Source organism: Quercus lobata, chromosome 2, assembly GCF_001633185.2.
Source record: "Quercus lobata isolate SW786 chromosome 2, ValleyOak3.0 Primary Assembly, whole genome shotgun sequence".
Classification (NCBI taxonomy): Eukaryota; Viridiplantae; Streptophyta; class Magnoliopsida; order Fagales; family Fagaceae; genus Quercus; species Quercus lobata.
The window spans coordinates 56,409,593-56,436,771 of record NC_044905.1 but is presented as its reverse complement, the minus strand read 5'-3'; the positions used below and the strand labels follow the sequence as shown (position 1 = coordinate 56,436,771).

At 38.0% G+C, this 27,179-nt stretch overlaps 4 protein-coding genes across 4 annotated transcripts; all 4 read right to left on the bottom strand.

Moving 5' to 3' along the window:
* Positions 1-259: 259 nt before the first annotated feature.
* On the bottom strand, positions 260-3,622 carry LOC115975932 (40S ribosomal protein S5). The gene is made up of 5 exons (XM_031096989.1): positions 3,537-3,622; positions 3,286-3,428; positions 1,030-1,301; positions 721-924; positions 260-541 (listed from the first exon to the last, which is right to left on the bottom strand). Exons 2-5 carry the CDS (start codon positions 3,397-3,399, stop codon positions 487-489), a joined length of 645 nt encoding a protein of 214 aa, XP_030952849.1. The 5' UTR covers positions 3,400-3,428; positions 3,537-3,622; the 3' UTR covers positions 260-486.
* Positions 3,623-10,204: 6,582 nt separating this feature from the next.
* On the bottom strand, positions 10,205-12,168 carry LOC115978076 (probable acyl-activating enzyme 6). Its single transcript, XM_031100101.1, has one exon. The coding sequence runs from the start codon at positions 12,140-12,142 to the stop codon at positions 11,525-11,527; it is 618 nt and encodes a 205-aa protein (XP_030955961.1). The 5' UTR covers positions 12,143-12,168; the 3' UTR covers positions 10,205-11,524.
* Positions 10,577-11,380, bottom strand: LOC115966902 (probable acyl-activating enzyme 6). The gene has a single exon (XM_031086037.1). It carries the CDS (start codon positions 11,378-11,380, stop codon positions 10,577-10,579), a length of 804 nt encoding a protein of 267 aa, XP_030941897.1.
* An 11,102-nt stretch (positions 12,169-23,270) lies between the features above and the next one.
* On the bottom strand, positions 23,271-25,360 carry LOC115975930 (probable acyl-activating enzyme 6). Its single transcript, XM_031096988.1, has one exon. It carries the CDS (start codon positions 25,305-25,307, stop codon positions 23,634-23,636), a length of 1,674 nt encoding a protein of 557 aa, XP_030952848.1. The 5' UTR covers positions 25,308-25,360; the 3' UTR covers positions 23,271-23,633.
* Positions 25,361-27,179: the final 1,819 nt, after the last annotated feature.

Below are 27,179 nucleotides of genomic sequence, written 5' to 3'. Positions count from 1 at the left end.
TATCTGCAAACAAGTGTACTTTGTCATTAAAGGCAAAGATTGTATGTTATGCATATTTCTCAATGAAATGAGCTGGTCCGTTATAATTTTAATGATAAAAAAGCATATTTTTAACCAAACTTTATGGTTAATCGCATTTACTCATTTAAGCTTTTATTTTAACATATTAATGGTTACATAACCTATATGTGATACCATGCAAAATCAAATAAATAATGGGAAACGACCAATGAAAAAAAAAAGTACATGCGATTCCCACTGACATATTCAATGATAATATAAGTTTTAATAATCCGATTGACCAAAAAGTTCAAAATAGCAATAGATAACAATCCTGATAAATTACTGGAATTCAGCACACAAAACCACCATGGATACAAACCGTACCCATGAGTAAACTAAAGAAACAAGGAAAATTAACAAAGAAAGTTCTAAAGTGACATGAAAACTCTCTTCCTGCGTCATGGAAATTTCTCCAGCCAACCCTCATCGGTTTGCCTTTGCAACTCTCTCAATCTCATCCTTCTTTTTAATGGCATAACTGAAACATAAGTGATTAAAACCATCAGTGATTAAAACCATAAATTTTCGAAAGTATGGTGAGGAACATCAGGGAGGCGACAAAACAAGAGATATTCTACAACACTGCAAATAGTAATAAATCCCCCAAGATATCATTAGATGTATGATTAAAGAGTAGATAGTCTAGGCCTCGGTTACCTGTTTGATGATCCCTTTGCAGCATTAATAAGTTCATCAGCCAAACATTCTGCAATTGTCTTGATGTTCCTAAAAGCAGATTCACGAGCACCTGTAGTAAGGAGATAGATAGCCTGATTCACACGTCGAAGTGGAGAAATATCCACAGCCTGACGCCTGACAACTCCAGCTGAGCCAATACGAGTAGCATCTTCCCTTGGTCCACTGATATAACAAAAGTACTAAAAAGTAAATACAGAATATAATGCCAGAAACTATAAAAAGATCACAATCTGGACCAAATAAATTGCTTCATTCTCGTTTGTATACCTATTGACCACAGCATCAACAATAACTTGGATGGGATTAAGGTCTGTCAGCAAGTGAATAATCTCCATTGCATGCTTTATAATCCTCACTGCCATCAGCTTTTTCCCATTATTTCGCCCATGCATCATCAGAGAGTTTGTAAGCCTCTCCACAATTGGGCACTGGGCTTTCCTGAAACGCTTGACTGAGTACCTCCCAGCTGTATGCGGGACGTAGGTTGCATGCTTGGCAGCAACCACGCCTACGTAATCACTCAAAGATATGTCACTAACCTACAAAGCATATAATTTAAGATCAACAGAAAGCATTAGGCGAGATTCCACTGAATGATTCTAATGACCAGTATTACCATCACTCATTTGTTCCATTACCAAGATACAATTAAATATTTTCACAGAACAATATCAGTCTATGACAGCACACCAAGGAACTCAGGTATTCAGTCAAATATTACAGGAACTGTGTTATAAGATCAACAAAAAAGGTTAACCTACAAAAAAGACCAACTTTTAACACCAAGTTAAAAACCACAGAAACAACAGTGCAAGCCACAGAATTGCCAGTGATGCCAATGCATTTTCACAAATCTAACTATCAATAAGCTATAATCAATTTTCCTAATTTCATTCCATAATTTGACAGTCCAGGCATAAATCCTTTCTCGATAACCTACAATTCTAAGTAACAAGTCAAAATTTCAAGAGACTGTAGTTAAACCAACAGTCATAAAACAGTGAACATGGGCAGTACAGTTGTTTCTAATTGTAAGCGAATCACCCAAGCATTGTTTTGAAAACAATGACTGTCAATCAGATTTGAAGAAGAAAAATACATTTAATATAGATTTTAGCTGTTATCACAGAAAAGGCAGGCGGGTCATGTTTCATCAGTACTTGTACCTATGTACATCTTATAAACATCAAGATCATGCAAAATCTTTTTTTTTGGGGGGGTGGTGGGGTGTGGGGGTGTGACATGATAATCAAAGCACACAACAACAAAGGGAGGATGCAGGGCAATTGCTGAGAAGCATAAAGGAAGACACAGGTATTATTGGAAATTAGTGGACATCTAGTGAAATCCACCACAAAAAACAGAATCACATCAAAATCCAAGAAAATATGAAAAATTTACTTTCTGAACGAAATTCAATCATTTCTGGGTTGATAGACTTGAATTCTAGTGGCTCTTTTTAGTACCACACAAAGGACTAAGTTCCTAATTTTCGTGGCTTGCAACCACATTATATTACTTTTCCCAATGTCATCAGAAAAAAAGAGGGCACGGCAAACAGGTTTGATAGGATTTTCCTTATTTTCAAACATTATAGATACCAAAAAAAAAAAAGAAAAACTGCAGACCATATAATGACCATATTTGAGTTATGGCCAAACATACATTATGTAAAGACCAAATTGGGAAGCAACCCCTCTCAAGCCCAATTTCAAGCAGACCTCTGGTCACTTATCAAACACGAGGGTCACAAAATAGGTGGGCCTTTTCTTTCAATTAAGAACAAGAATTTCAGCCAACAGGTATAACATAACATACCAAATCATAAAAACAAAATTTAAAGATACTAAACAACAGTACACGCACAAACAAATTAGTGACAGGTGAATCATAAATTATATACAATGACCGCTAGATCAAATGCCATTTCCTGGTGTTTTCAATAAAGGCATTGAGGGTTCAAATCTCCCTACCCAACTTAATTTTGTTTTCTTTTGATAATTAACTATGTACTAAAAATATATTTCATAACACACATTACAAGAAAGATATAAGAAAAGAATAAACACGAATCGTGTCGGGGGATTGCTATTAAGCCCACTGGTGCGAAGTCTCACTTTCAACCCTTGGTATTCTCTTTACACTCATGCAAAGGATGAAAGAAATGGCAATTTTCATATGTCAGAGTGGGAAGATAGTGAATAGGCAAAAATGGGACATCAAGTATGACAAGAGACCGAAAGATCTACAAGTTTTTACACTTGTAGAGGCAAATAAAGTTAATAATATGCTTAGCAAAACACCATTATATGAGACCCTCAAAAACTAGCAATACATTAAAACTTTCAACACCCATCATAACATATATATAATACAGTGAAAATCTAGTCAATTTAAAGTGAAATATAGTTAATGCATCATTAGAACCAAACAACAAGTACAATTGTACATAGGCAGCTCAAATCTGAGAAACAAACTTTAGCAAATCAAGAAACATAGTACGATTAAAAAAAAAAACAAAACCTGAACGTCCTCAAAGGTCCAGCGATTGAAGAGCTTGACATCGTTGTGGGGTAGAATTGCATCTTGGGTGATAGGTTTCTCAGGAGCTGGTGGAGCAACCACAACATCCGCCATTTTTTTTGGTTTGTTTTTTGTATCTTTTTCTATACACATCAAAATTCAAATACAGTATTAAAACATAAAAAGCTTTAGAAAGAGATTCATGGCTATACTGGTATGTATGTAGAGAGAGAGAGAAAGAAGAAACTCACCTGTTTGAGAGAGAGAGTCGCAGTCTCACAGCAGGCGGCAACGATGAGAGTTTTGCAATGCGGAAGTGATGAGATGAGAAGAAACCCTACTTTAACCTAAGACCCGGGCCTAACATTATGGATTGGACCGGGTCAAGCCCGGCCCGTTCTGCTTCCTTTAGTGTAAGAGGTACGTTTGTGCATTCAATACAAGAACCCAACCCAACCCAACTTATCTGGATTGGGTTTTCAAGGGATGATGGTAATTGGGTTGGGTTTAAATTTTATTTTTAAAAAAAATTGAAAACTTTGATTGTCAAGATTTTCAGCCCAAGTAAATTAGTAGTTAAAAAAAAATGTATTTTAAATTTGATGATTTGATTTTTTTTTTTTTTTAATGTAAAAACTCAAATCAACTTTATTATTTTGATTTATTTAGGTATTTTGAGCACTACTTTTATGAGTGGGAATATAGGCTTGATTGTGTAAATTATAAGCATTTATTGAATAATGGGCTTAAATAGTTGTATGAAAATCCTTTTTTCTTTATTAGGTCTCACAAAATTGCCTAAACTTAATTACCCAACTCAACAAAAACGATCCCAATAGGTTGGATTAAGTTGGTTTTTATAGATATCATGGGTTGTGTTATATTATTGAGTTTGGCTGAAGTTGTCTTATAAAAATCCTTTTTTTTTTTTTTGTTCTTCTTTTTCTCTTTGGGCAAAATGGCATCATTTTGCATTTGCCAGGTCTTCACTTCATTTTCATTGAAACTATGTCATTTTGGGGCTTATTTGGCAAAAAAAAAAACAAAACACATCAACAAGATGACATGGCAGTTAACAGTAGAAACTAATCAGGGGGTGATTTGCTAACAGAACCAAAAACCAAATGTTGGAATGTAAAATCAAAGTTTTGAAAACATTGGGGTGTAAAATCTAATTACTCCCAAACGTTAAGAGTGTATTTTGCAATTTACCCTATATATATATATATATATATACACACACACACTAACCTCATCACACACGCTTCATACTTGCGATAAGGCTCTTTTTTTTATTTTGAGTTTAATATAATTTTTCAATTTGAAATTATCTATACTACTTTTTTTTTTTTTTAGAATACTAAGTATTTTTTTAACACACACACACGGGGAGAGGAGACTATACTACTATTTAAGGTGCATCTCTTGTTTGGGATCCTCAAATTTTAGTTCAAAAATGCCCTTACACCCCAATGTTTAAGTAAAGATAAAACTAAAGAACAATACAGTAAAAATACAACTCTAATTCCATCTAAAACATTGCCTAAAAAATAGGATCATTCTTATGTTGATTTTCAAACTGTTTTATCTACTTATAAATTAAATTTTCAAAATAAAAATTATATATAACAGGGTTTTTTTTTTTTTTTTGCTACAAAATAAACGTGTAATATTTATTAATTTAAGCTAGCCTCATGACACTCATGATTGTATTAGCAAACCTAAATACGTAATGTGGGGACCGGCCCAGAATAACGAGTTGGCTGGGCCTTAGGCCAGTCCGAGGACCATTCTGTTCGAGAAGACGTCGCGGCCCAAAATCCTTGCTCAGGCCCACTGGAGCAAAGAAAACACGTCCGAGGAGTAATTCCTCCTCGGACATTCCAAAGTCTAGGTCAACAATGCATCCCAGTTACTGTAGCCCTCACTCCAAACACGTAAAAAGAAAGGAGACCCAAAATATCCCAGCAAAGGCTGTCACCACCACATTAAATGCACCACAACTACTCTCTTGGCCGCATTAATGAAGAGAAGACCCCTGAACAGTACTACCTTGGTCACTGCAACTCACAAAAAACTGGTAAGGGCGTTTGATGGGACAAATGCTCAAGTAGGGGTTTGGATGATCAACAAGTGTAAAGCCCAGATGATAAAAGATGGCCTATATAATATGTAAGAGTTCCTCAAAAGAAGGGGACGGAGAAAAAAAAAAAAAAGAAGAGACAGAGGAACAAAGGTTCATTGTACGAATGCATGCCCATGAATAAAACTCCCCCTTTCACATTCACTTTCTTCATTCTTGTTTCTATATCTACTAAGGGCATGCAACGAACTGTTTAAGCCAATTGGAACCAAGTTCTTCAGCCCATACTCTACAAAAATTCATTGTGTGGGACCTTTTGGGCCAAGGCCTGATCGTCCAGGACTGGGTCAGCAAAAATCATGTCCCTATAATTGGCGCCGTCTGTGGGAAGAACTAAAGTATCAGTGAGCACAACGGTCGAGCATGGCAGAACTAGGTCCACACCAGGAGAATCCTCACCAGGCTAACTCTCAACAGACAGAACCCATTGAGTCCTAGCGGCAAAATAACCCTGCCAACCCAGGTGGTAGAGGGAATCGTGAGGGAAGCGTGTATACTACCCAGACGAGCCAGAGTCACACCCAAATAGGTAGTCACGTATCCCAGAGGCGAAATAGTCATCAGGCCATGCAGCGAGAGATAGATGACCTGAAAAGGAAGTTACGACGCGTACAGTGAAAGCGATCTCCCTCTAGCTCAGATGAGTCCTCTAATGGGGAGGATGCGAGTTATCGACGGAGGTCTAGAACCCCCCCAAGTGAAACTTTTTCTTACGAGAGAGAACCACGCCCTATACGAAAATATGATAGCCCATCCAGCAAGGGTTCGGGAAACGATGCTATGAATAGGGCGCTAGACCAGATTTCAAGGTCACCCTTCATGTACAGAATCGAAGGGCTAAGTTGCCTTGACACTTTAATCAACCAGCGTTCGCCATCTATAACGGCTGAGTAGACCCGGTGGAGCACGTGAGTCAGTTTAACCAAAAAATGGCTATCTACTCACAAAATGAAGCCTTGATATGCAAAGTCTTCCCATCCAGCTTGGGACCAATGGCGATAAGGTGGTTCAACAGCCTGAAGACAAATTCCATAGGCTCATACAAGCAACTTACTCAGGCTTTCTGCTCCCGCTTTATTACAAATAGCAGAGTCCCTCGACCCCTCAGTTCGCTATTGTCCTTGTCCATGCACGAGGGAGAGACCCTGAAAGCATATTCGGATAGATATTGGGAGATGTATAACGAGTTAGATGAGAACCATGATGATGTTGCTATCAGCACATTCAAAAGCGGTCTCCCCACCGAGCATGGCTTAAGAAAATCTCTCACTGGTAAACCAGTTGCCAACGTTCATCAGTTGATGGATAGGATCGACAAGTACAAAAGGGTGGAAGAAGATCAGCTACAAGGAAAGGGAAAGGAGAAGATCATTCCCCCCAAAGCAAATGATTTCAGGTCGGAACGATATAACCATAACCAGCCGAGGAGAGATTTTTCGAGACAGGCTGGACTGAGTAACATGTAAACGGTGAATGCCGTGTTCAGGGAGTCGGTACAACAAGTGCTGGAGAAAGTAAGAAACGAACCCTTCTTCAGGTGGCCGGGAAATATGGCTGGAGACCCTTCAAAGCGTAACCAGAACCTGTACTGCCACTATCATCAGGACCATGGGCATACCACTGAGGATTGCAGGAATCTATGGAATCACCTAGATCAGTTGGTCCGAGAAGGGAAGTTACGTCATCTTTTGCACCCCTCGAGCGGCCATTCGTGTCAAGCAATGCAAGAGCCTCGAAAGGATGTGTCATTAAGAACCCCCACATGGATGATACACGTCATCCTCGCCGCACCAGGAAGAACTGGGCCATCTCCTTCCAGGGTACTGGCTGTTGGCCGGCTCCCCTCCGAGAACAGGCAGAGGGAACATAAAAGGTCTAAAAAGGGAAGCTTTTTGATACTAGGATTCTCGGACGAGGATAAAAGGGGAACTATCCAACCTCACGACGATGCCTTAGTGGTTACACTGAGAATCGGAGGCTTTGATATGAGAAGGGTGTTGGTAGACCCAGGAAGCGCAGTAGAGTTAATGTACCCTGATCTATACAAGGGGCTGAACCTGAGGCCGGAGGATTTGACGGCTTATGACTCTCCCCTTATCAGCTTCGAAAGGAAGACTGTTACGCCAAAAGGGCAGATCAGACTACCCATACAGACTGGATCAGAAGTGGTGGAGGTAAACTTTATCGTGGTCGATGCCTACTCACCCTACACAGTGATAGTAGCCAGGCCATAGATCCATGCCCTAGAAGCTGTATCCTCTACACTTCACCAAAAAGTAAAATACCCATCCAGAGGCCAAGTAGAAGAGATTTGTGGAGATCAGGCCATGGCCAGGCAGTGTATGGTGGCCGCCATCTCACATCGGTCCCATGCCGAGTCCTCGGCCTCTGGGAACTTATAGCAACCAGCCACCTCGGCAGGGCAAGACAATGAGCTAGCCGAGGAGATAAGGTGTGAAAGTTTAGAAAAATGCATTGTCGACAACGACCTGGAGAGATTTTTCCAGGTCGGCTCTAAGTTGCCTTCTCAAGAAAAAGAGGAACTGGTCGGATTTCTGAGAAGAAATATCGATGTGTTTGCATGGGATGCTTACGACACCGAGATCCCAGGCCCATACAGGCCCCGGGCCCAGTCCCAATTGTACAGCGCTGAGATCCCAGGCCCATACAGGCCCTGGGCCTAGTCCCATACTGGCTTTGGGCGCAGGCCCAGTAGAAAGGTCCAGTCATCCTGCGCCCTTCCTGGAGCTTCCATAAATACACAGACAAGTGTAAGGTATTAAGTTCCAAGAGGTGATCGGTCAAACGTTCCCGGTCTAGTATATGAATCTTTCCCGGAAAATGTGGTATGCACGGGAGACTGAGTTGCCGAGCATAATCGATCCAGATGAAATCAAGTTCCAAGATCATAAATGCAGCACCGCCCTCTCACCTAAACATCCACTTAAATCAAATAATATTGGACCTTCAATAGCACAAACGGTGACTGTAATCATAATCTCCCCACTAACCTTGGCTATAAATAGAAGAAAGTTGGGAGAAGAAAGGGTTCAGAAAATTGGAGAGAAAGTAGTCAAGGAGTGAATATCAACTGGGCGTTGCTTTGAGTCTCTCTACCGGGAACGACCCATAGTAGGAAATCCTCAAGCCCACTACAAATAAATTGTGAGCCCAAGTGATCTAAGGCCCAGAAGACTTATACTTGGTTGTTACACTATTTAATTGATATCAAACCCTTTTGATTTTTTGGCTAAGAACAAGCAACATGTCTAGCTCTATATATATATATAGAAAGAAATAAAAGTTTCAAAGACACATTTTATTTTTCGAATTACAAAACTGCAGACTTTTCAAAAATAGTTTTTTATTGTCCTAACCGTAGATGGCACGATTTGTTATTATCTCTTCTTTATTTCCAAAAACATATATATATATATATATAACATATATTTTCTCCTCTATATATATATATATATATATATAGAAAGAAATAAAAGTTTCAAAGACACATTTTATTTTTCGAATTACAAAACTGCAAACTTTTCAAAAATAGTTTTTTATTGTCCTAACCGTAGATGGCACGATTTGTTATTATCTCTTCTTTATTTCCAAAAACATATATATATATATATATATATATATATAACATATATATATAAACTAGCAACTTTTTGTAACATATATTTAGAAACTTTTGAAAAGATATTGTAATAATGGGCCATTCAATGCATGGCATTATGATCCTTTCCTTTTGTTCTCAACGTAAAATGTTTGGCTAAGACAACTTTTGATATCCGGTTATATATATATATAAAGAAAGCTATTGATTATATATATTTATTTTAATAACTTTATGACTATTTAATTTTTTTTTTTTTTTTTTTTTTTTGAGAATGAAACATGATACTAATATTACTCAAAATTGGCTAAATCAGCCTGTACAATATGGTGAATGTCTGGTGGTACTTCTTCCATCCAGACAATTAGATTTGGCTCTCTCAGAGCTCTTTTTGCCAAAGCATGTGCTACATTATTCCCTTGACGGTAAACATGAGAATATCTAATAAATTGGAGAGCACTAGATAAACATTTAACATCCTGGAGAATATGCCCATGTAAAGCTAGTGACGAACTTGGATCTTGGAGTTCCCTGCAAATTACTTATGACTATTTAATTGATATCAAACCCTTTTGATTTTTTGGCTAAGGACAAGCAACATGTCTAGCTCTATATATATATATATATATAGAAAGAAATAAAAGTTTCAAAGACACATTTTATTTTTCGAATTACAAAACTGCAGACTTTTCAAAAATAGTTTTTTATTGTCCTAACCGTAAATGGCACGATTTGTTATTATCTCTTCTTTATTTCCAAAAACAAGTTGTTACTGGTTGTTATTATTTTGGAAAAATTTAAGTAGTAAATTCAAATTTAAACAAATAACAACTAACTATCTATAATTTGTTGTGAAGATGTTGTAGATATATCCCTTCGCATATACTCAACAAATTGCAAACTGGTGTAAAGAAGATAAGATGGAAACAAAGAATTTTGTGGTTGAATTTGCTTTGGAGCTTGGAGGAAAATCGTGGCATATTCCTTCCACGAGGTTCGAATTTCGGTCGTTTTGCAAGAAATTTAATTTCACTCGTGAATGAGAATTGAGGCACGTAACTACACCATTTGTGGAAGGGACTACTGCAAGATGCAAAGCTTAAATGATGATTGTGATTTTGATATATAAGACATTCAAACACGGCTACGAAAGTAACTATCATGTACAGCTATTGTGATTTTGATATATAAGACATTCATACACGGCTACGAAAGTAACTATCATGTATAGCTTTCGGCATAAAATGTAGAAGACAAAGCTCCCATTTATCTCAGAATTGGGGCCTTCACAATTGGATTTTAAGTAATAATTTTCATTACACACTTTTTTATAATTTATTAAGAAAATCTTACCCAAATTAATATTAATCAATATCCTTCCTTCACGAGTTGTTGACTAAAGTCCAGCCAACTCAACTCTACATCCGACTCACCCTTGAGGAACCCATGGCCTTGGCAATGTCTCTGAGCACAAATTTCTGAATCTTCCCAGTCGAAGTCTTAGGCAGTTCATCCTTAAACACCACTGTCTAAGGCACCTTATAGTGCGGCAATTTAGCTCTACAAAACTCCATAATCTCCTTCTCGCTCGGCTTCGATTTCAACCTTTCCTTGAAGCTCACAAAAGCACAAGGTGTCTCACCCCAAAACTCATCGGGCCGAGCCACCACAGCTGCTTCGTTAATCGCTGGATGTGTATAAAGCAGAGACTCAACTTCCACACTGCTCAAATTCTCTCCACCGCTTATGATCACATCTTTGGACCTATCTTTGATCTCCAAATACCCATCTGGGTGCATTACTCCCACATCACCAGTGTAAAACAAACCATTCTCTGTCATACATTTAGAGGTACCCTCTGGGTCTTTGAAATAACCAAGCATCACTGACCCACCTCTGAATACAACTTCACCGAGTGTTAACCCATCTGGTTTCACACTCGCTCCTGACTCAGCATCCACAACGGCCACTTCAGTCATCCCAATAATCTTCACTCCTTGTCTAGACTTTAGCCTCGCTCTTTCACTCGCTGGCAAACGATTCCACTTTCGTTTCCACGCACACGAAACAACGAGTCCAGCCGTTTCAGTCAACCCGTAGCCATGACTCACCACAAAACCCAACGACTCGGTCCTGAACAGCACGGCAGCTGGTGGTGGAGCCCCTGCTGTGAGAATCTGAACTGGGTTTTGAAGCTTTTCATTGTTGGGTGAGTTTGTTAACATGTTCAGCACCACAGGTGCACCGCACATGTGAGTCACACCATGTTTTTTGATAAGATCAAAGATTATTGGTCCATCGAATTTGCGAAGGCAGATATTGGTCGCACCCATGGCTGCCATTCCCCACGGGTAGCTCCATCCATTAGCGTGGAACATAGGTAGGGTCCACAAATATACAGGCTGCTTTGGTACACCCCAATCTAACAAAGAAGTAACAGTGATGAAGAAAATCCCTCTGTGACAGTGGACCACGCCTTACGGAGAAGACGTTGTACCCGAAGTGTAGTTCAATATCATCGGGTCCCACTCCGAGAATTGGTCTTCGTCCCACTTGAATTCAGGATCACCTTTCTCCACCATACTCTCGTACGCGCAGCAAAAATCAACGGTGGATGATGATGAGGAAGAGAGAGCCTCACCACCATCATCATCATCGTCGGTGATGAGGACGAGTTGAGGGCGTTGAGTATTGGGCGGGAAGAGAGAGAGAGCTTGGAGGATGAGAGAGGAAGCCAGGTGATCAACGAAGACGAGTTTTGATTCGCTGTGGCGGAGGAGTACAGAGATCGTACGGGCGTCGAGGCGTGTGTTGATGTTGTTGAGGATATCACCGGACATGGGCACAGCGAAGTGGAGCTCGTACATGGCCGGGATGTTGGGGGCTATGACAGACACCACGTGGCCTCTCTTGATGCCGAGCGATGCGATTGATGAGGCTACTTGGAGACATCGACGGTAGGTCTGTGACCACGTGTAGGTGGTGGTGTTGTAGATGACGGAAGTGCAGTCACCGTACACAGTGGCTGCTCTTTCTAGAAAGCCTAGTGGGGTTAGAGGCGATGAGTTTGCTTTTCTTGGCCTCAACTCTTCCATTACTCTCCGTCTCTTTCTGTCCTTATTTTTTTGAAGTGATAGTGGTGATTAAAAAATAGCTTCTTGTGAAGAAGATAAAGATGAACTTTGGATCACCCTCAATTTGGATCTATATTTTGGTTGCATGGTTAATCTGGTCCTTAGATTTTGGTATCAGTCAATTTGGTTCTGCTATTTTTATTTTTTAGTCATTTTGGTTTTTATCGTTAACTCATTACTCACTAACGAAAAATACTTATGTGGCAAACAGTTTGTACTGTTAGCATATTTAATATTAAAAAATTGGATCAGATCTCTCTCTCTCTATTAATTCTTGTTATCACTAATTCATGGCCGAAGAAATCAAAGCCAACAGCAATCGCTTTCACTCCAATGCCACAGCCAATCCTCATACGCAATCTCTGTCGCTATGACCAACGTACATGTGTGATGAAAAGCTCGCGAGTTGCTATTGCTACACAAGGTGGCAGCAATCTGAGGTTGGGTCCATGTTGATCATGCTTGAGACAAGTAAATACGAGTCATTTGGGTTGGGGATCGATTGGATCGAGTTTTCTTTGGGGTTTGTGGGCACGAACTAAGCTTTGTGGTGGATCTGGGTTTAGGATGGTGTTGGTCAGCTGTGGTAGTGGTGGATTTAGGTTTGTAGGCGACGATTTTGGGATTAGTTTGAAACTTTGAATTTGATGATTTTGTTTTAAATTTCTGGATTTAGTTTGAATCTAGGTTTTATGGATTTGCATCTGGGCTTTCTTTTTAGGTGAGGATTTTGGGGTTAGAAACAATGTGACCTATATTGATTTAAGATTGTTGGACTAAATTGCTATTTGGTTACGAAGAAATTACAAGAAAGGAAAAAAACCAATATCGATAAAATAAAAATGAAATTATGTCGGATTAAGAAAATTAAAAGAAAAAATACAGAACCGAAAAAAAATGGTAAAGAAAAGAAAAGGCGAAAATGTACTTTTGGTCCCTATATTTTGGGCATATTTTTTTTTTAGTCCCTAACTTGATTTTGTGCCTACCTTTGTCCTTGAAATAAAAAAATCATGTCCATTTTGGTCCCTGCCGTTAACCCACTAACAGAAAAATCATATGTGGTAGACAGAGTACCTTGCTTGCTAACGTGACCATTAAAATATTATCTAAAAAAATATTTGGCATTTTTAAATGCCACATTAGTATTTAAATTAATATTAAAAAAAACAGGTCAGAAAATTCAAAAAAAAATATTAAAACATTAATCTAATTAAATTAATTATTTTTTTACTTTTTTTTTCTTCATAAGAACATTCATTTCTTCTTTTCAAAACATGAACTTTATGTTCTTCCCAAGCAAACAAACCAGCAAACCCAAGAATTTTATTGGGAAACAAACACACAAAAAACCCAAAAAATTCAGCTCAAAAATAAAATCATAAATCTCAAAAACCCCAGGGCTCGTTTAGTAGAGGAGTTTGAATAAATAATCAACTAAACAATCAAACCCACCACCACCATCGACTAAACAATCAAGAGACAAAGTCAAGTTTAGAGAGAGAACATTATTGGAAGACCCTGCAACTCAAACCTAGCAAACCCACCTCAAGCCAATTGAACCCAACAAACCAAGACATTGAAACACAGAGAAAACCCTACAATCTGAAACCCACACCAAAAACCAAACCCAACCAACGATCCCTGATCAGACCAACCAACCCTGCAATCCAAAACCCACATGAACAGATTAAACCACCAATCACCACAACTGCCACCAATCAGTCACTAATGGACACATAAAAGCCACCGCAACCCACGCCAACAACAAACCTAACCAACAATCCACCCCCCTACCCACCACCAGGCCGACCACCACTTCACAACCACTACCACCAATCTCAACCTATCTCTTTCTCTAAACCTAGATCCCAAAAAGAAAGCCAAAAAAGAGAGATCTTGATCCAAGAAAACGAAGATCGATCAGACCATTTGGATCTTTGGATGTGGGAACCAAGATTTTGGTAATGGATTTTTTTTTTTTTTATATGCTAGAGTTTTTGTTAATGGCTTTATTATGCATGGCATTTTATCTTTAGACCTTTTTTTTTTAATTAAATGATTTATTTTAATTATATTAATGTTTATTTTTATTTTTAATTTTTTGACTGGCTTTTTTTTATTAACTTAAATGCTGACATGACATTTAAAAAAAAATTCAAATAAATAATTTTATTAGCCATGACAGCGTTTACTATGCAAACAGTGCATTTCTTCTACCACATATGAATTTTCTATTAGTGGGTTGACAGTAGGGACCAAAGTGAACATGATTTTTCATTTTCAGGGATTGAGGTAGGCGCGAAATCAAGTTATGGACCAAAACAAAAATAGGCCCAAAACGTAGGGACCAAAAGTGCATTTTCGCCAAAAGAAAATTATTTTTATAGATGATGTCTTTTTTTGCCACCTAAGGGCTGACATGGCCAATAAAACTTAGACACATAAGGATTTCATCCAATTTTTTAATATTATATATGCCAATTGTACAAATTGTTTGCCACGTAGGTATTTTCCATTCGTGAGTTAATGGTAGGGACAAATTTTACCATAATTTTAAAATATATAGCAATGACCAAATTGATTGATACCAAAATTAATGTAGGGACCAAATTGGCTGTGTCCTCAAAATGTAGGGACTAAAATGATATTTTCGCCTAAATAAAATTAAAGTGATCAGGTAGGGCATTGCCAAATTGGCACACAAATTCTTTGGAAATCCATATTAAAAGAAAAAAAAAAAAACATATAATTTACATGCTAGGTGGATTGTTTAGAGCAATTTATAGTTATACTAAACTTTTTAAAATCTTTTCAAGGGGTATTAATATTTTGATCACACTTTTATTTTGAGTCAATCACGTAATTGAACATTTTAAAAGAATCGTAATAAAGTATTAGCATCCGGTTTCTAACAAATATTCTGTTTTATTTGAGATACTTTATCTATTAAATCATATTATTTTACAATACACCTAATATCTCATCTTTTATATTTCATATCAAAACCAACACTATTTATTTATTACTTCTATGAAAAAACACTATTTATTTATTTATTCTTTTTTCTCTCTCTTCCTTTTTGACTTTTTTTCTCTCTTCCTCTCCATCTCTCTCACACTCTATTCTCTTCGTCAACATAGAACATCACAACTACAAACACATAGCACAAACACAGCCACATAACCAAACCAAAAAGAACCAAAATCTGAAGAAAAAAAAAAAAATCAAAGAACCAAAAAAAATATTTTGCATAAACCCATCAATCCACCACCATCACCAAATTGCAAATACCCACTACCATTACACAACCACCACCACAAGACCCACCACCATCAAACACCCATTACCACCAATACCGACAACCAAAACAGCCACCACTAAATACCCACCAACAAACACCCAAAAATATAGCAAATACCCACAAGATCAAATAGAGAAGTGAGGATTTTGAGGGATAGAGGAGAGAGACGCAAGTTTGATCGCCGACACCAAGCTGTCGCCTTCCTCCTCAAACTTGCCGTTGGCTACCATAGAGAGAGAGAGAGCGACGAAGAGAGTTTGAAAGAGAGAGAAGAGATCTTTGGCTTGGTTGTTGAGAGAAAAAAAATCAGAAATAGAAAGAGAGAAAGAAGAGAGAGATAATAAAAAATATTATTTATGTTTAGAGTGTTGTTACGGTACCAATAAATTTATGATAGTATTGTAACACAATTATAAATTTTTTAGAATTACAAGGCCGGGTAATGGTCTCTTTTTGTGCTTTGATGCTAAAATATAGCAACATATACCATATACAACACTGGGCACTGATGCTCTTATAATTGTAAAAGTGTGGATCCTATCCTTTGTAGGAAACGTCAAGCATGGAAAAAATTATTGTCCAAATCTTTTTTTTTTTTTTTTTTTTTTGAGAAACAAGAACTTGAACTTTATTAAGGTAAAACAAATCAGCCGTGATCGGCACAAAGTACATGAGAAAGGTGTGGAGGAACATTCTCCGTCCATACTGAAAAACCCCTAACATGTCTAGCATGTTGAGCTAGTTTATGTGCTACCATATTACCCATTCGACCCACATGAGAGAATCTAATATTGCCATCTGCCATCATGGATTTCGCTGAGCTGAGAATATGACCAAAGGAGGATAGAGATGCCTCTTCAGACTTTAGTGTTTTAATAATATTTGCGGAGTCTCCCTCTAAAATGAATGAAGTGAAGCCGAGCCCCCGTGCAAAAGAAATAGCTCTAGCAGCTGCCAAAGCTTCTGTTATGTCTGGAGAGAAGGGAAGATTTGCTTGCTCCGAGAGAGAAGCCAGAGCTTGTCCTCTGCTGTTTCGGATAACAACACCTAATCCTGCTTTGCCCATATCTCTAAATTGAGCTCCATCAAAATTAATTTTGATCTCTCCTACCGCCGGTGGTGACCATCGATCTCGCGAACGATGAGGGTCTCTAAAGTGTGTGGCAGCATCTAAGTTAGCTTGTTGAAAGACTTCCAATGCTTGAGTTGCTGTTGGTGCAACCTGTGCTAGTGGAAATTCCTTTGGAGAGGTGCGAACCTGGTTTCTGCGATGCCAAATAGTCCACATCACTGATGCCAACAATTCTGGTTTTTTCTTTTCTTTGTCCGTGTACAGGAGCACTTCTTGAATGGATGAAAACACCCTCATCTGCCTGAACGAAAAGGTAGGTAAAGAACCCCACACTTGTGTAAGCTATGCGCAACCCCAGAGTGCATGGAAAACCGATTCGTTCTCTTGTTTGCACAGTTCACAGACGTCTTCATTTATAATATGCCATTGTCTCAGATTTTGTTTCACCGGTAAAGCATTGTGACAGGTCCTCCATAAGAAGTTTCGGACTTTGCTTTGCACATTGAGACTCCAGATTAATTTCCACACTTCATTACCTGGATGTACTAGCACATCTTGTGGGATTGGTGCATGGTCTGCTGTGAGAAACCTTGTACCCAATCTCACTGTATAAATTCCTGATGGAGTGAACGGCCACACAACAGTATCCTCCACTGCATTTGGACACAATGGAATACTTAAAATCAACTCTGCTTCCTGTGGGGTGAAAAGTCCATTCAACATATTAGAATCCCATTTCTTTGTGATTGGGTCTATGAGTTACATACCTGTTAACTTGCTAAGTTAGTAAATGTGAATTTATCGATAACCTAAAATAAGTAATTTTTGGGTTCTAAACCCAGTTAGCTTAACTGGTAAAATTTCTGATGGTTGAATAAGAGATTTTGGGTTCAATCCCCACCTACATCAAAAACCGATTAGTGACTTGGTCTAATAATAAAGAGTTATTATCAAGAGTAGACACCATAGGTTGAAATTCTCTATAAAAAGAAAGGAATTTATTTTAATAAAAAAAGTAAGAATGAACAGATAATAAGTCTAATTAGTCGCTAACCCATGCAATACACAAAAAAATTCAAAAAAAATGTTCTAGAACTTATTTATTTATTTATTTTCTTTTTATAACATCTTCCTTTTGATTGATGAAAGCTATAAGATTAATTCCTAATAGCCATATGCTCCATTCCAGATTTGCAAAAGCAAAAAATTTATACATCCTTGCTCCTCCTTTGACAAGAACATTTATTTCCCAATTAAGCAGTTTTTCAAAATAATGCTTCTCATTATTGGTACATTTTGTGGTTGGAAAAGAGAATGTAAGTGAAATGTTTAGTTCACATTGCAAAGTTACAAGAAACTTATAATTTTTTTCAAAATATGTGATGATTGATTTATTTATTGAGGCCTATTATATAAATTGTATCCCAAAGTTTTAAGGAACACTCAAGTAATTTAGTAACTAAACATAGCGTTTTGTAACTCTTAGTATTCAACAAGAATCTTCAGTATTCAACCTAATTTAAACTTTGGTCCCCCCCCCCCTCCCCTCCCCACAATAAGTAGCCTAATTTACAAACATGACAGCTTAGTAACTGAGAGAAAACTTCCACTGAAACTTCTGTGGCACCATCAAATCCCAAACTTTTCAACATGCACTGATAGCCTTTAAGACCATTTGTGGTGCTTGCTCTTGACCAAAATGTTTCTTTTTTCCTTTAGATCCAAAGAACTAGAAAGCCAGACCCTTGACCTCTTATATCTCCTAAGAACCAAAAAGTGCACTTGAATTTGTCCTTAGTCGTTTTAAAGATAACTCAAGTACAATGTCAATGAATTTAATGAAGCCTTGAATTAATGAAGCCTTGAATTATTAATTTTTTTAAAGTGATTGCACGATGGGTTGGTCCAGTAGTTCTTATGTATTATATCAAAGAGTAATATCAATTCCTTTCTAACATATAAAAGAACATCGTCAACATTAAACATGTCGATAACTTAATTGTAAATTAACTTGTAGAAGTAACTATTTGAACTTATTGCTATATACACACAAGAAGAAGTTTGCTATGAAAGATAATTTCATAACTCAAATTAGGGCTGTCCACGGGTCGGTCCGGGTTGGGTTTGTGCTCAAACCGGAACCGACCCGACGGAATCGGGTCTTGGAAAATCTCAACCGCCGCCGACCGCCGGAGTAAACGGATCGGTCCGGGTCAAACTTCAACGGGTGGCGGACGGGTCGGTCGGCGCTGGGTTCTGAGAAAACGGGGAGAAAACTCTAGAAAACAGTGAGAAAACTCGAGATCCAGCAAAAATCTCATCGGAATCTATGAGATTTCGCTAGATCCGACGGTAATCTCATCGGATTTGATGAGATTTCACCAGATCCGGTCAAAATCTCGCCTGATCAACGTGAAATATCGCCTGAATCTGGGTTTTTTGGCCGAGATTTGGGTTTTTTTCGCTGGATTCTGGAATTTTTCTCGCCGGAATCTGGGGTTCTTGCCGGAATCTGGGTTTTTCTCCGGTCGGTTCGGGTTTTTCGGGTTTTGGGGGATAGAAACCGAAACCGACCCGCCGGAGTCGGTTTCTGTGGGGAGAAAACTCGCCGCCGACAACCGGAATAATTGGGTCGGCCGGTTTCGGATAGATTCCGATCGGATCCTCCGGGTAGGTCGAGTCTCGGATGGGTTTGGACAGCCCTAACTCAAATAACTAAAAATAATTGCAATGCAGCTGTTAAATATGGGTTTAAAAGCATCCTATCAATCATTCAAGACCAATTGCATTATCAAAAAGCAGAAAAAAAAAAAATTTATAATTTAAGCAATAATAGATCTTGATGATCCTAAAAAACCCCCTAAAATGTTAGATCTTGATTAACTTGAAGGCAATAATGATCATTACGATAATTTTTATATAATTCAAGATGATTATTAATTAATCCACCTAATTAATTGCAAGAAAATCTTTATGTGCCAAGAAAAATTGAAGGAGTGGAATCGGTCCACCTTTGGTCATGTCCGAAACACCTTAACAAAAAAACTGAAGGAGTTGCAATTTGTAGAGGAATCAGGTGGGTACACTACAAACCCAAACCGTGTGTACCAATTGAGAAGCGACATTGACAAGTTGAAAAGGAAGGAGGAATGCATGTGGAAGCAACGGGCTAGAACAACTTGGCTGAAGGAGGGTGATCAAAACACTCGGTATTTTCATTGCCGAGCTAGTCAAAGGAATAAGAGGAATTACATTACGGGGTTAGAAAATGAGGCTGGTTTGTGGATGGAAGATGAGGCTGAGATGGGTCAGATTGTTGAGAAATATTTCCAGGATATGTTTACTACTTCTCAACCAGATAGTTTTGATACAATCCTGGATGGGATAGAACCGGCAGTGATAGCTAAGATGTGCGCAGCCCTTGACCGTGACTTTTAGGCTAAGGAAGTGGACCAAGCTCTTAAACAAATGACACCTCTTACCGCCCCAGAACCTGATGGTATGTCTCTTATTTTTTATAAGACTTATTGGCACATAGTTGGTAAGGATGTAACTACTATGGTTTTAAATACTTTAAATTCTGGTGTGGTTCATGAGTCCCTAAATCCCACTTTCATATCTCTCATCCCAAAAATAAAGAACCCAAAAAAAGTATCTAATTTTCGACCTATCAGTCTCTGCAATGTGGTTTACAAGTTGATTTCAAAGGTACTAGTTAATCGGTTGAAAAAAATCTTGTCAAATTTGGTTTTTGAATCCCAAAGTGCTTTCCTATTTGGTAGATTAATTTCAGACAATGTGTTGGTTGCATTTGAAACTCTGCACTATCTTAAGAGAAAAACCCAAGGTAAACTAGGCTTTATAGCTCTAAAACTTGATATGAGTAAGGCATACAACCGGGTAGAATGGGTCTTTTTGGAGAAAATAATGAGGAAATTGGGTTTTACTGATAAATTGGTGACTCTCATTATGTCTTGTTTGACTTCAGTTTCTTATGCTGTCTTGCTAAATGGCTAACCGATGGGAAACATTAAGCCAACTAGAGGGCTTAGACAGGGTGATCCATTATCGCCCTACTTATTTTTGCTATGTGCTATGGGATTACAGGGGCTGTTAAGAAAGGCAGAAGCAAATGGGGATATCAGAGGTGTTTCTATATGCAAGAATGGCCCTCGAGTTTCCCATTTATTTTTTGCTGATGATAGTGTCTTGTTTTATCGAGCAAAGGAGGAGGAGTGCCAAAATATTCTTGATTTACTCTCAGTCTATGAAAGAGGTTTAGGGCAAAAAATAAACAGGGACAAGACCAACATTTTCTTCAGCACCAACACTCAGCCAGATATGCAAACCCGGATTCAAAATATCCTAGGTGTGCCTGCTATTCGCCAATATGAGAAATACTTAGGACTACTTGCATTGGTAGGCAAAGCGAAGAAACAAAGCTTTGCCTACATTAAAGAAAAGGTGTGGAGAAAGCTACAAGGGTGGAAGGAGAAGCTCCTCTCTCAAGCTGGTAGGGAAATTTTGATAAAATCTGTCATTCAGGCCATCCCTACATATACGATGAGTTGTTTCAAACTCCCTAGGGGGTTGATTAAGGAATTGGAAACACTCGTTAGGAAATTTTGGTGGGGATATGATGGTAACAGTAAAAAGGTGCATTAGGTGAAATGGGAAAAGCTTTGTGAGGATAAGGAGAATAAAGTAATGGGTTTTAAGGACATTGAGAAATTCAATGATTCTTTGTTGGCGAAACAAGTTTGGCGTATGATAAATCATCCAGATTCCTTGTGCCATAGAGTCTTTAAAGCTAGATTTTTTCCCGATTGTTCGATACTTGAAGCTAAGGAGTCTACCATTGGATCCTATGCATGGAAGAGCATTTTAAGTGCTCGGGATGTAATTCGAAAAGGGATGGTTTGGAGGATAGGGAATGGGAGCTCTGTTAGAATCAAAGAAGACAAATGGTTGCCGGTCAAAACACACAGATGTGTTGTATCACCTATGCCCACTATTGAACCGGGTGCAAGAGTGAATACACTCATCAAGGCTGAGACAGGGGAGTGGAATACATCTGAAATCCAACGCTTATTCTTGCCTCATGAAGCAGCCACTATTTATGGTATCCCATTGAGCACCAAACTTCCACCTGATCGGATTATATGGGGCCTTACTCCCTCTGGTACTTTCACAACTAAGAGTGCTTATAAACTTTTAGTTTCCCATGCTTCAACTAACCTTGCAGGTACCTCTTCGTTGGTGCAACAAAATAAGTTCTGGAAAGACCTCTAGCAGCTAAGAGTTCCTAATAAAATAAAACACTTCGCTTGGCGGGCGTGCAACAGCTCCCTCCCAACCATGGTCAATCTTCAACGCAGGCATATCTCTGTTTTAAATACATGCGAAGTATGCGAGACTCAGCCTAAAGATGAACTCCATGCTCTTTGGTCCTGTTCGAAGCTTGTCGAGGTGTAGAGCTCTCTCAACTGGACCCAGCAAGCTACCGATGTACAGGTCTCCAGCTTCAAGGATTTGTTGGAGCATTTTATGCAAATCGACGAAGATTACAAGAAGGAGATTTTCATCACCATGGCATGGCTTCTGTGGAATCGTCGCAATGCTTCAAGAGTGGGGCGGTCCACCCAGCCCCTGCACAAGATCACCCAACTGGCAAGAAGCTTACTCTAAGAGTTCCTTAATGCTCAAGAACCCACCAAAGCAAATCCTGAGCCTCCTCCGATCCAGCAATTTCAGCAATGGCGCCCATCTGATGCTTACATTTTCAAGGCCAATTTCGATGTGGCGGTGTTTAAGTCAGAAAACTTGGCTGGCTTAGGTGTGGTAATTAGGGACTGGTGTGGGGAGGCTATCGGTGCACTAACCACATCAGTCCCCCTAACTCAGTCAGTGGTTCAATTGGAAGCATTGGCGTGTCGTAGAGCAGTGCAGTTTGCCAGGGAGATAGGCCCTTCATAGGTCATTTTTGAAGGTGACTCGTCCACAATCATTCAAGCAGTACAGAAGGGGTATTCAGATGTCTTACCGTTCAGGCATGTCATCGAGGATATTCGCGTGCTAGCTTTGGATTTTTAGTTTACTAGTTTTACTCATGTTTCTCGAGTTTGTAATGTTGTGGCTGATACTTTAGCCAAAAAAGCAAAAACTTGTAGAGGCACTCAGGTTTGGTTAGAAGAATTACCTGAGGACATAGCCTCCTTAGTTGGTTTTGATGTTCACTGAAGTCTCTTTTCTTTCATTATGAATAAATTACCAGGCACTGCTAGTTTGGTTTATCAAAAAAAAAAAAAAAAATTGCACTATCCAATAGAAACAGTTTCTGAATTAATGATAATTAATCAACTTTACCAAATAAATATACATGGTTACTAAAGTAAACTATTATGTATGCTCTGTTTGTTTCAGTGATAATATTTTTTTAAAAATGAGTTATTTTCTAAAAAGTTTTTTCTATAAAACTATATCAATTTCTTATTTTAGTAACAACTTTAAATGAATTTAAAAATAATTTTAAACTTTCATTATTTAGCTTACTGGGAATTGTTTTCTAAAACATATCAGTAAAAAATAACTTTTAAAAACAAGTTATACTACTTTTATTGACCAAAGATGATTTTCATTTAATTATTTTTTTTATTCAATCAAACATGAGAAAATACGAAAAATTATTCACGAAGATCTCCAGACAAGCAAAGTGTTCGGTAGCTTTCTGTAACAATTACTAATTTATTATAATTTCAGGTAGCTGTATGCGTAAAAGCTAAAAGACAAAGACATAGACAAAGACAAAGCCTTGTCTTATTAGCATACATTTAGAGTTCAAATTTCCATTAAAAAAAAAAAAAAAAAGTAACGGTGGTGTGACACCGTGCCGCAACTCGTACACATGATGAATTATAAACGGTAGAAAGACATTTTTTTTCTCACATATATGCGAGTTGAGGCGCAAACTGTGCCACTTTATTTGACCCCAGTGTTACTAAAAAATAAAAGTCCTAACAGGGTTCACGACTTCACGTCACGAGTTGTTGACTAAACTCTGGCGAGTCAACTCAACTCTACATCCGACTCACCCTTGAGGAACCCATGGCCTTGGCAATGTCTCTGAGCACAAACTTCTGAATCTTCCCAGTCGAAGTCTTTGGCAGCTCATCCTTAAACACCACCGTCTTAGGTACCATATAGTGCGGCAATTTAGCTCTACAAAACTCCATAATCTCCTTCTCACTCGGCTTCGATGTCAACCTTTCCTTCAAGCTCACAAAAGCACAAGGTGTCTCACCCCAATACTCATCAGGCCGAGCCACCACAGCTGCTTCATTAATCGCTGGATGTGTATATAGCACAGACTCAAGTTCCACACTGCTCAAATTCTCTCCACCGCTTATGATCACATCCTTGGATCTATCTTTGATCTCCAAATATCCATCTGGATGCATAACTCCCACATCGCCAGTGTAAAACCAACCATTCTCTTTCATACATTTAGAGGTACCCTCTGGATCTTTGAAATAACCAAGCATCACTGCCCCACCTCTGAGTACAACTTCACCGAGTGTTAACCCATCCCGTTTCACACTCACTCCAGACTCAGCATCCACAACATCCACTTCAGTCATCCCAACGATATTCACTCCTTGTCTAGACTTTAGCCTCGCTCTTTCACTCGCTGGCAAACGATTCCACTTTCGTTTCCACGCACACGAAACAACGAGTCCAGCCGTTTCAGTCAACCCGTAGCCATGACTCACCGCAAAACCCAACGACTCGGTCCTAAACAGCACAGCAGCTGGTGGTGGAGCTCCAGCTGTGAGAATATGAACTGGGTTTTGAAGCTTTTCATTGTTGGGTGAGTTTGTTAACATGTTTAGCACCACAGGTGCACCGCACATGTGAGTCACACCATGTTTTTTGATGAGATCAAAAATTATTGGTCCATCGAATTTGCGAAGACAAATATTGGTCGCACCCATTGCTGCCATTCCCCACGGAAAGCTCCATCCATTAGCGTGGAACATAGGTAGGGTCCACAAATAAACAGGCTGCTTTGGTACACCCCAATCTACAATAGAAGTAACGGTGACGAAGAATATACCTCTGTGACAGTGAACTACACCTTTCGGAGAAGAGGTTGTACCCGAAGTGTAGTTCAATATCATCGGATCCCACTCCGATAATTGGTCTTCGTCCCACTTGAATTCAGGGTCACCTTTCTCCACCAAACTCTCATAAGTACAGCAGAAATCAACGGTGGAGGAAGAGAGAGCTTCACCACCACCATCATCATCATCATCATCGGTGATGAGGACGAGTTGAGGGCGTTGAGTATTTGGTGGGAAGAGAGAGAGAGCTTGGAGGATGAGAGAGGAAGCCAGGTGGTCAACGAAGACGAGTTTTGATTCGCTGTGGCGGAGGAGTACGGAGATCGTACGAGCGTCGAGGCGCGTGTTGATGCTGTTGAGGATAGCACCGGACATGGGCACAGCGAAGTGGAGCTCGTACATGGCGGGGATGTTGGGGGCTATAACAGACACCACTTGGCCTCTCTTGATGCCGAGCGATGATAGCGATGAGGCTAGTTGGAGACATCGACGGTGGGTCTGTGACCACGTGTAGGTGGTGGTGTTGTAGATGACGGAAGTGCAGTCACCGTACACAGTGGCTGCTCTTTCTAGGAAGCCTAGTGGGGTTAGAGGTGTTGAGTTTGCTTTTCTTGACCTCAACTCTTCCATTACTCTCTGTCTTCTCTTTCTCTCTTTGTCTGTATTTTTTGTGGTGATAAAATTAAAATCTAGAAAGTGGGGATTTTTGGTAATTAAAAATTACTTCTTGTGAAGAAGATAAGATTCAAAATGATACATGATTGTGAGGTCCAACTTGTTGCATACCAACTCATTTGTCATATTCAGGCCCATTTGTCTATTTTTTTTTTTTTTTCAACCTTTTTATAAAAATAAAATAATTAAATTAAATTATTTGGGAATCTATATAAAAAAAAAATAGTATATTATTTACAAGTTTGGTGGCTTGTTTAGAAAAATTTATACTTTTTAAATACTTTTCAAGGTGTATCATGCATGTATATTTTGATCGCACTTTTATTTTAATGAGTCAATCAACGTAATTGAACATTAAAAATAATGGTATTATATATTGTTATAGTGACAACAAATTTCATAATATTTTTACAGTTATTGAGATGTCAATTTCTTATTTGTCAAAATAAAATAATAAAATATGAAACTGTGACCAACCACAATTGAAAATAAATGTTTTGTGAAAATGTTGTGACACTTGTTAGGTGAATGCGTAAAAGTTACCATACTTTTGGTTTGTTCAAGTGGCACTGTAGCTACACTAGCTACAGCGTTTTTTTTTTTTTTTTTTTTTCAATCTTCCGTTTGTACTTTTTTTTCTTTTAAATATTTATAAGAACCCGAATATATATTGTTATATTGACACAACAAATTTCACAATTATTGAGGTGTTAATTTCTTATAAGTCAAAATAAAATAATAAAATATGAAACTGCGACCAACTACAACTGAAAATAAATGTTTTGTGAAAATGTTATAACACTTGTTGGATGAATGTGTAAAAGTTACAGTACTTTTGGTTTATTCAATATATACTGTTCATCGCTTTTTTTTTTTCTCAGTCATCGATTTGCGCTCTTTTTTCTACAGTAGTTTTGCACTATTCATACAAAATTTTCCACTGTTCATTTATAGTTCCATTTTGGTTAGCCATTTTGTCCTTTTTTTTGTTTTTGTTTTTTTTTTTTGTTTTTTTAAGTTTTGAACAGTAGCTATAATACCAAGCTGCACTGCAGCTACAATAGCTACATTTTTTTTTTTTTTTAAGTCTACCGTTTGTACTTTTTTTTTCTTTTTTATATATCATTGTACATCCAATGTTTTTGCGCTACACATCTACAGTGCCCTTTTGTTGAGCCACTTTATCTTCTTTCTTTTTTTATTTTTTTATTTTATATATATATATATATATATATTTTAAGTTTTGAATAGTAGCTACAGTACCAAGTTGGTTTACTTAACTTTGTTGAGCCAAAATTCACTATTCCACATACAATTTTTTTGGGTTGCCTTTTTGTATATATTTTTTTTCTTTACACACTATTTTAAGTAAAAACATATAGTTTTGCACACAAAAATAAAAACAAAAACTTAGGAGAAAAACATTTTTCATCCTTTATATTTGGGGTAGTTTACAATTCTTCCTTAAACTTTAAAATCATGCAATTTTTCCCTTAATATTTTGGAAAAGAGCAAATTTATCATATTGTTATTCTCTAAGTTAAACCCTAATGAAAGTTTAGGTTTCTTAAAATATTTTATTGTGTAATGTCTAAATTATTCATGCTAAATTTTAACATCCTAAAAATTTTCTTTACGTATTTTGAGTTTTAAATGATAAAAATTCTTAAAAAGATAGAATGATGATATTCAATGACACAAGCCTTTTGTTATCTTTTTATTTTTATTTTTTATTTTTAAATTTCTTAGCAAAACTCAATTGTTTATTGTTGGAAGATGATGATATTCGTTATCATTCTTAGAAGTTTTTAAAGAATAGATATATTG

What these genes read in the sequence shown, in the direction of transcription:
- LOC115975932 (XM_031096989.1), bottom strand. Translation starts at nt 3,399, where the DNA reads ATGGCGGATGTTGTGGTTGCTCCACCAGCTCCTGAGAAACCTATCACC. An exon ending in GTTGATGCTGTGGTCAATAG is followed by an intron (nt 925 to 1,029) that starts GTATACAAACGA and finishes TTGTTATATCAG; the next exon opens with TGGACCAAGGGAAGATGCTA. An exon ending in GCAAAGGGATCATCAAACAG is followed by an intron (nt 542 to 720) that starts GTAACCGAGGCC and finishes CTTATGTTTCAG; the next exon opens with TTATGCCATTAAAAAGAAGG.
- LOC115966902 (XM_031086037.1), bottom strand. Translation starts at nt 11,380, where the DNA reads ATGGGTGCGACCAATATCTGCCTTCGCAAATTCGATGGACCAATAATC.
- LOC115978076 (XM_031100101.1), bottom strand. Translation starts at nt 12,142, where the DNA reads ATGGAAGAGTTGAGGCCAAGAAAAGCAAACTCATCGCCTCTAACCCCA.
- LOC115975930 (XM_031096988.1), bottom strand. Translation starts at nt 25,307, where the DNA reads ATGGAAGAGTTGAGGTCAAGAAAAGCAAACTCAACACCTCTAACCCCA.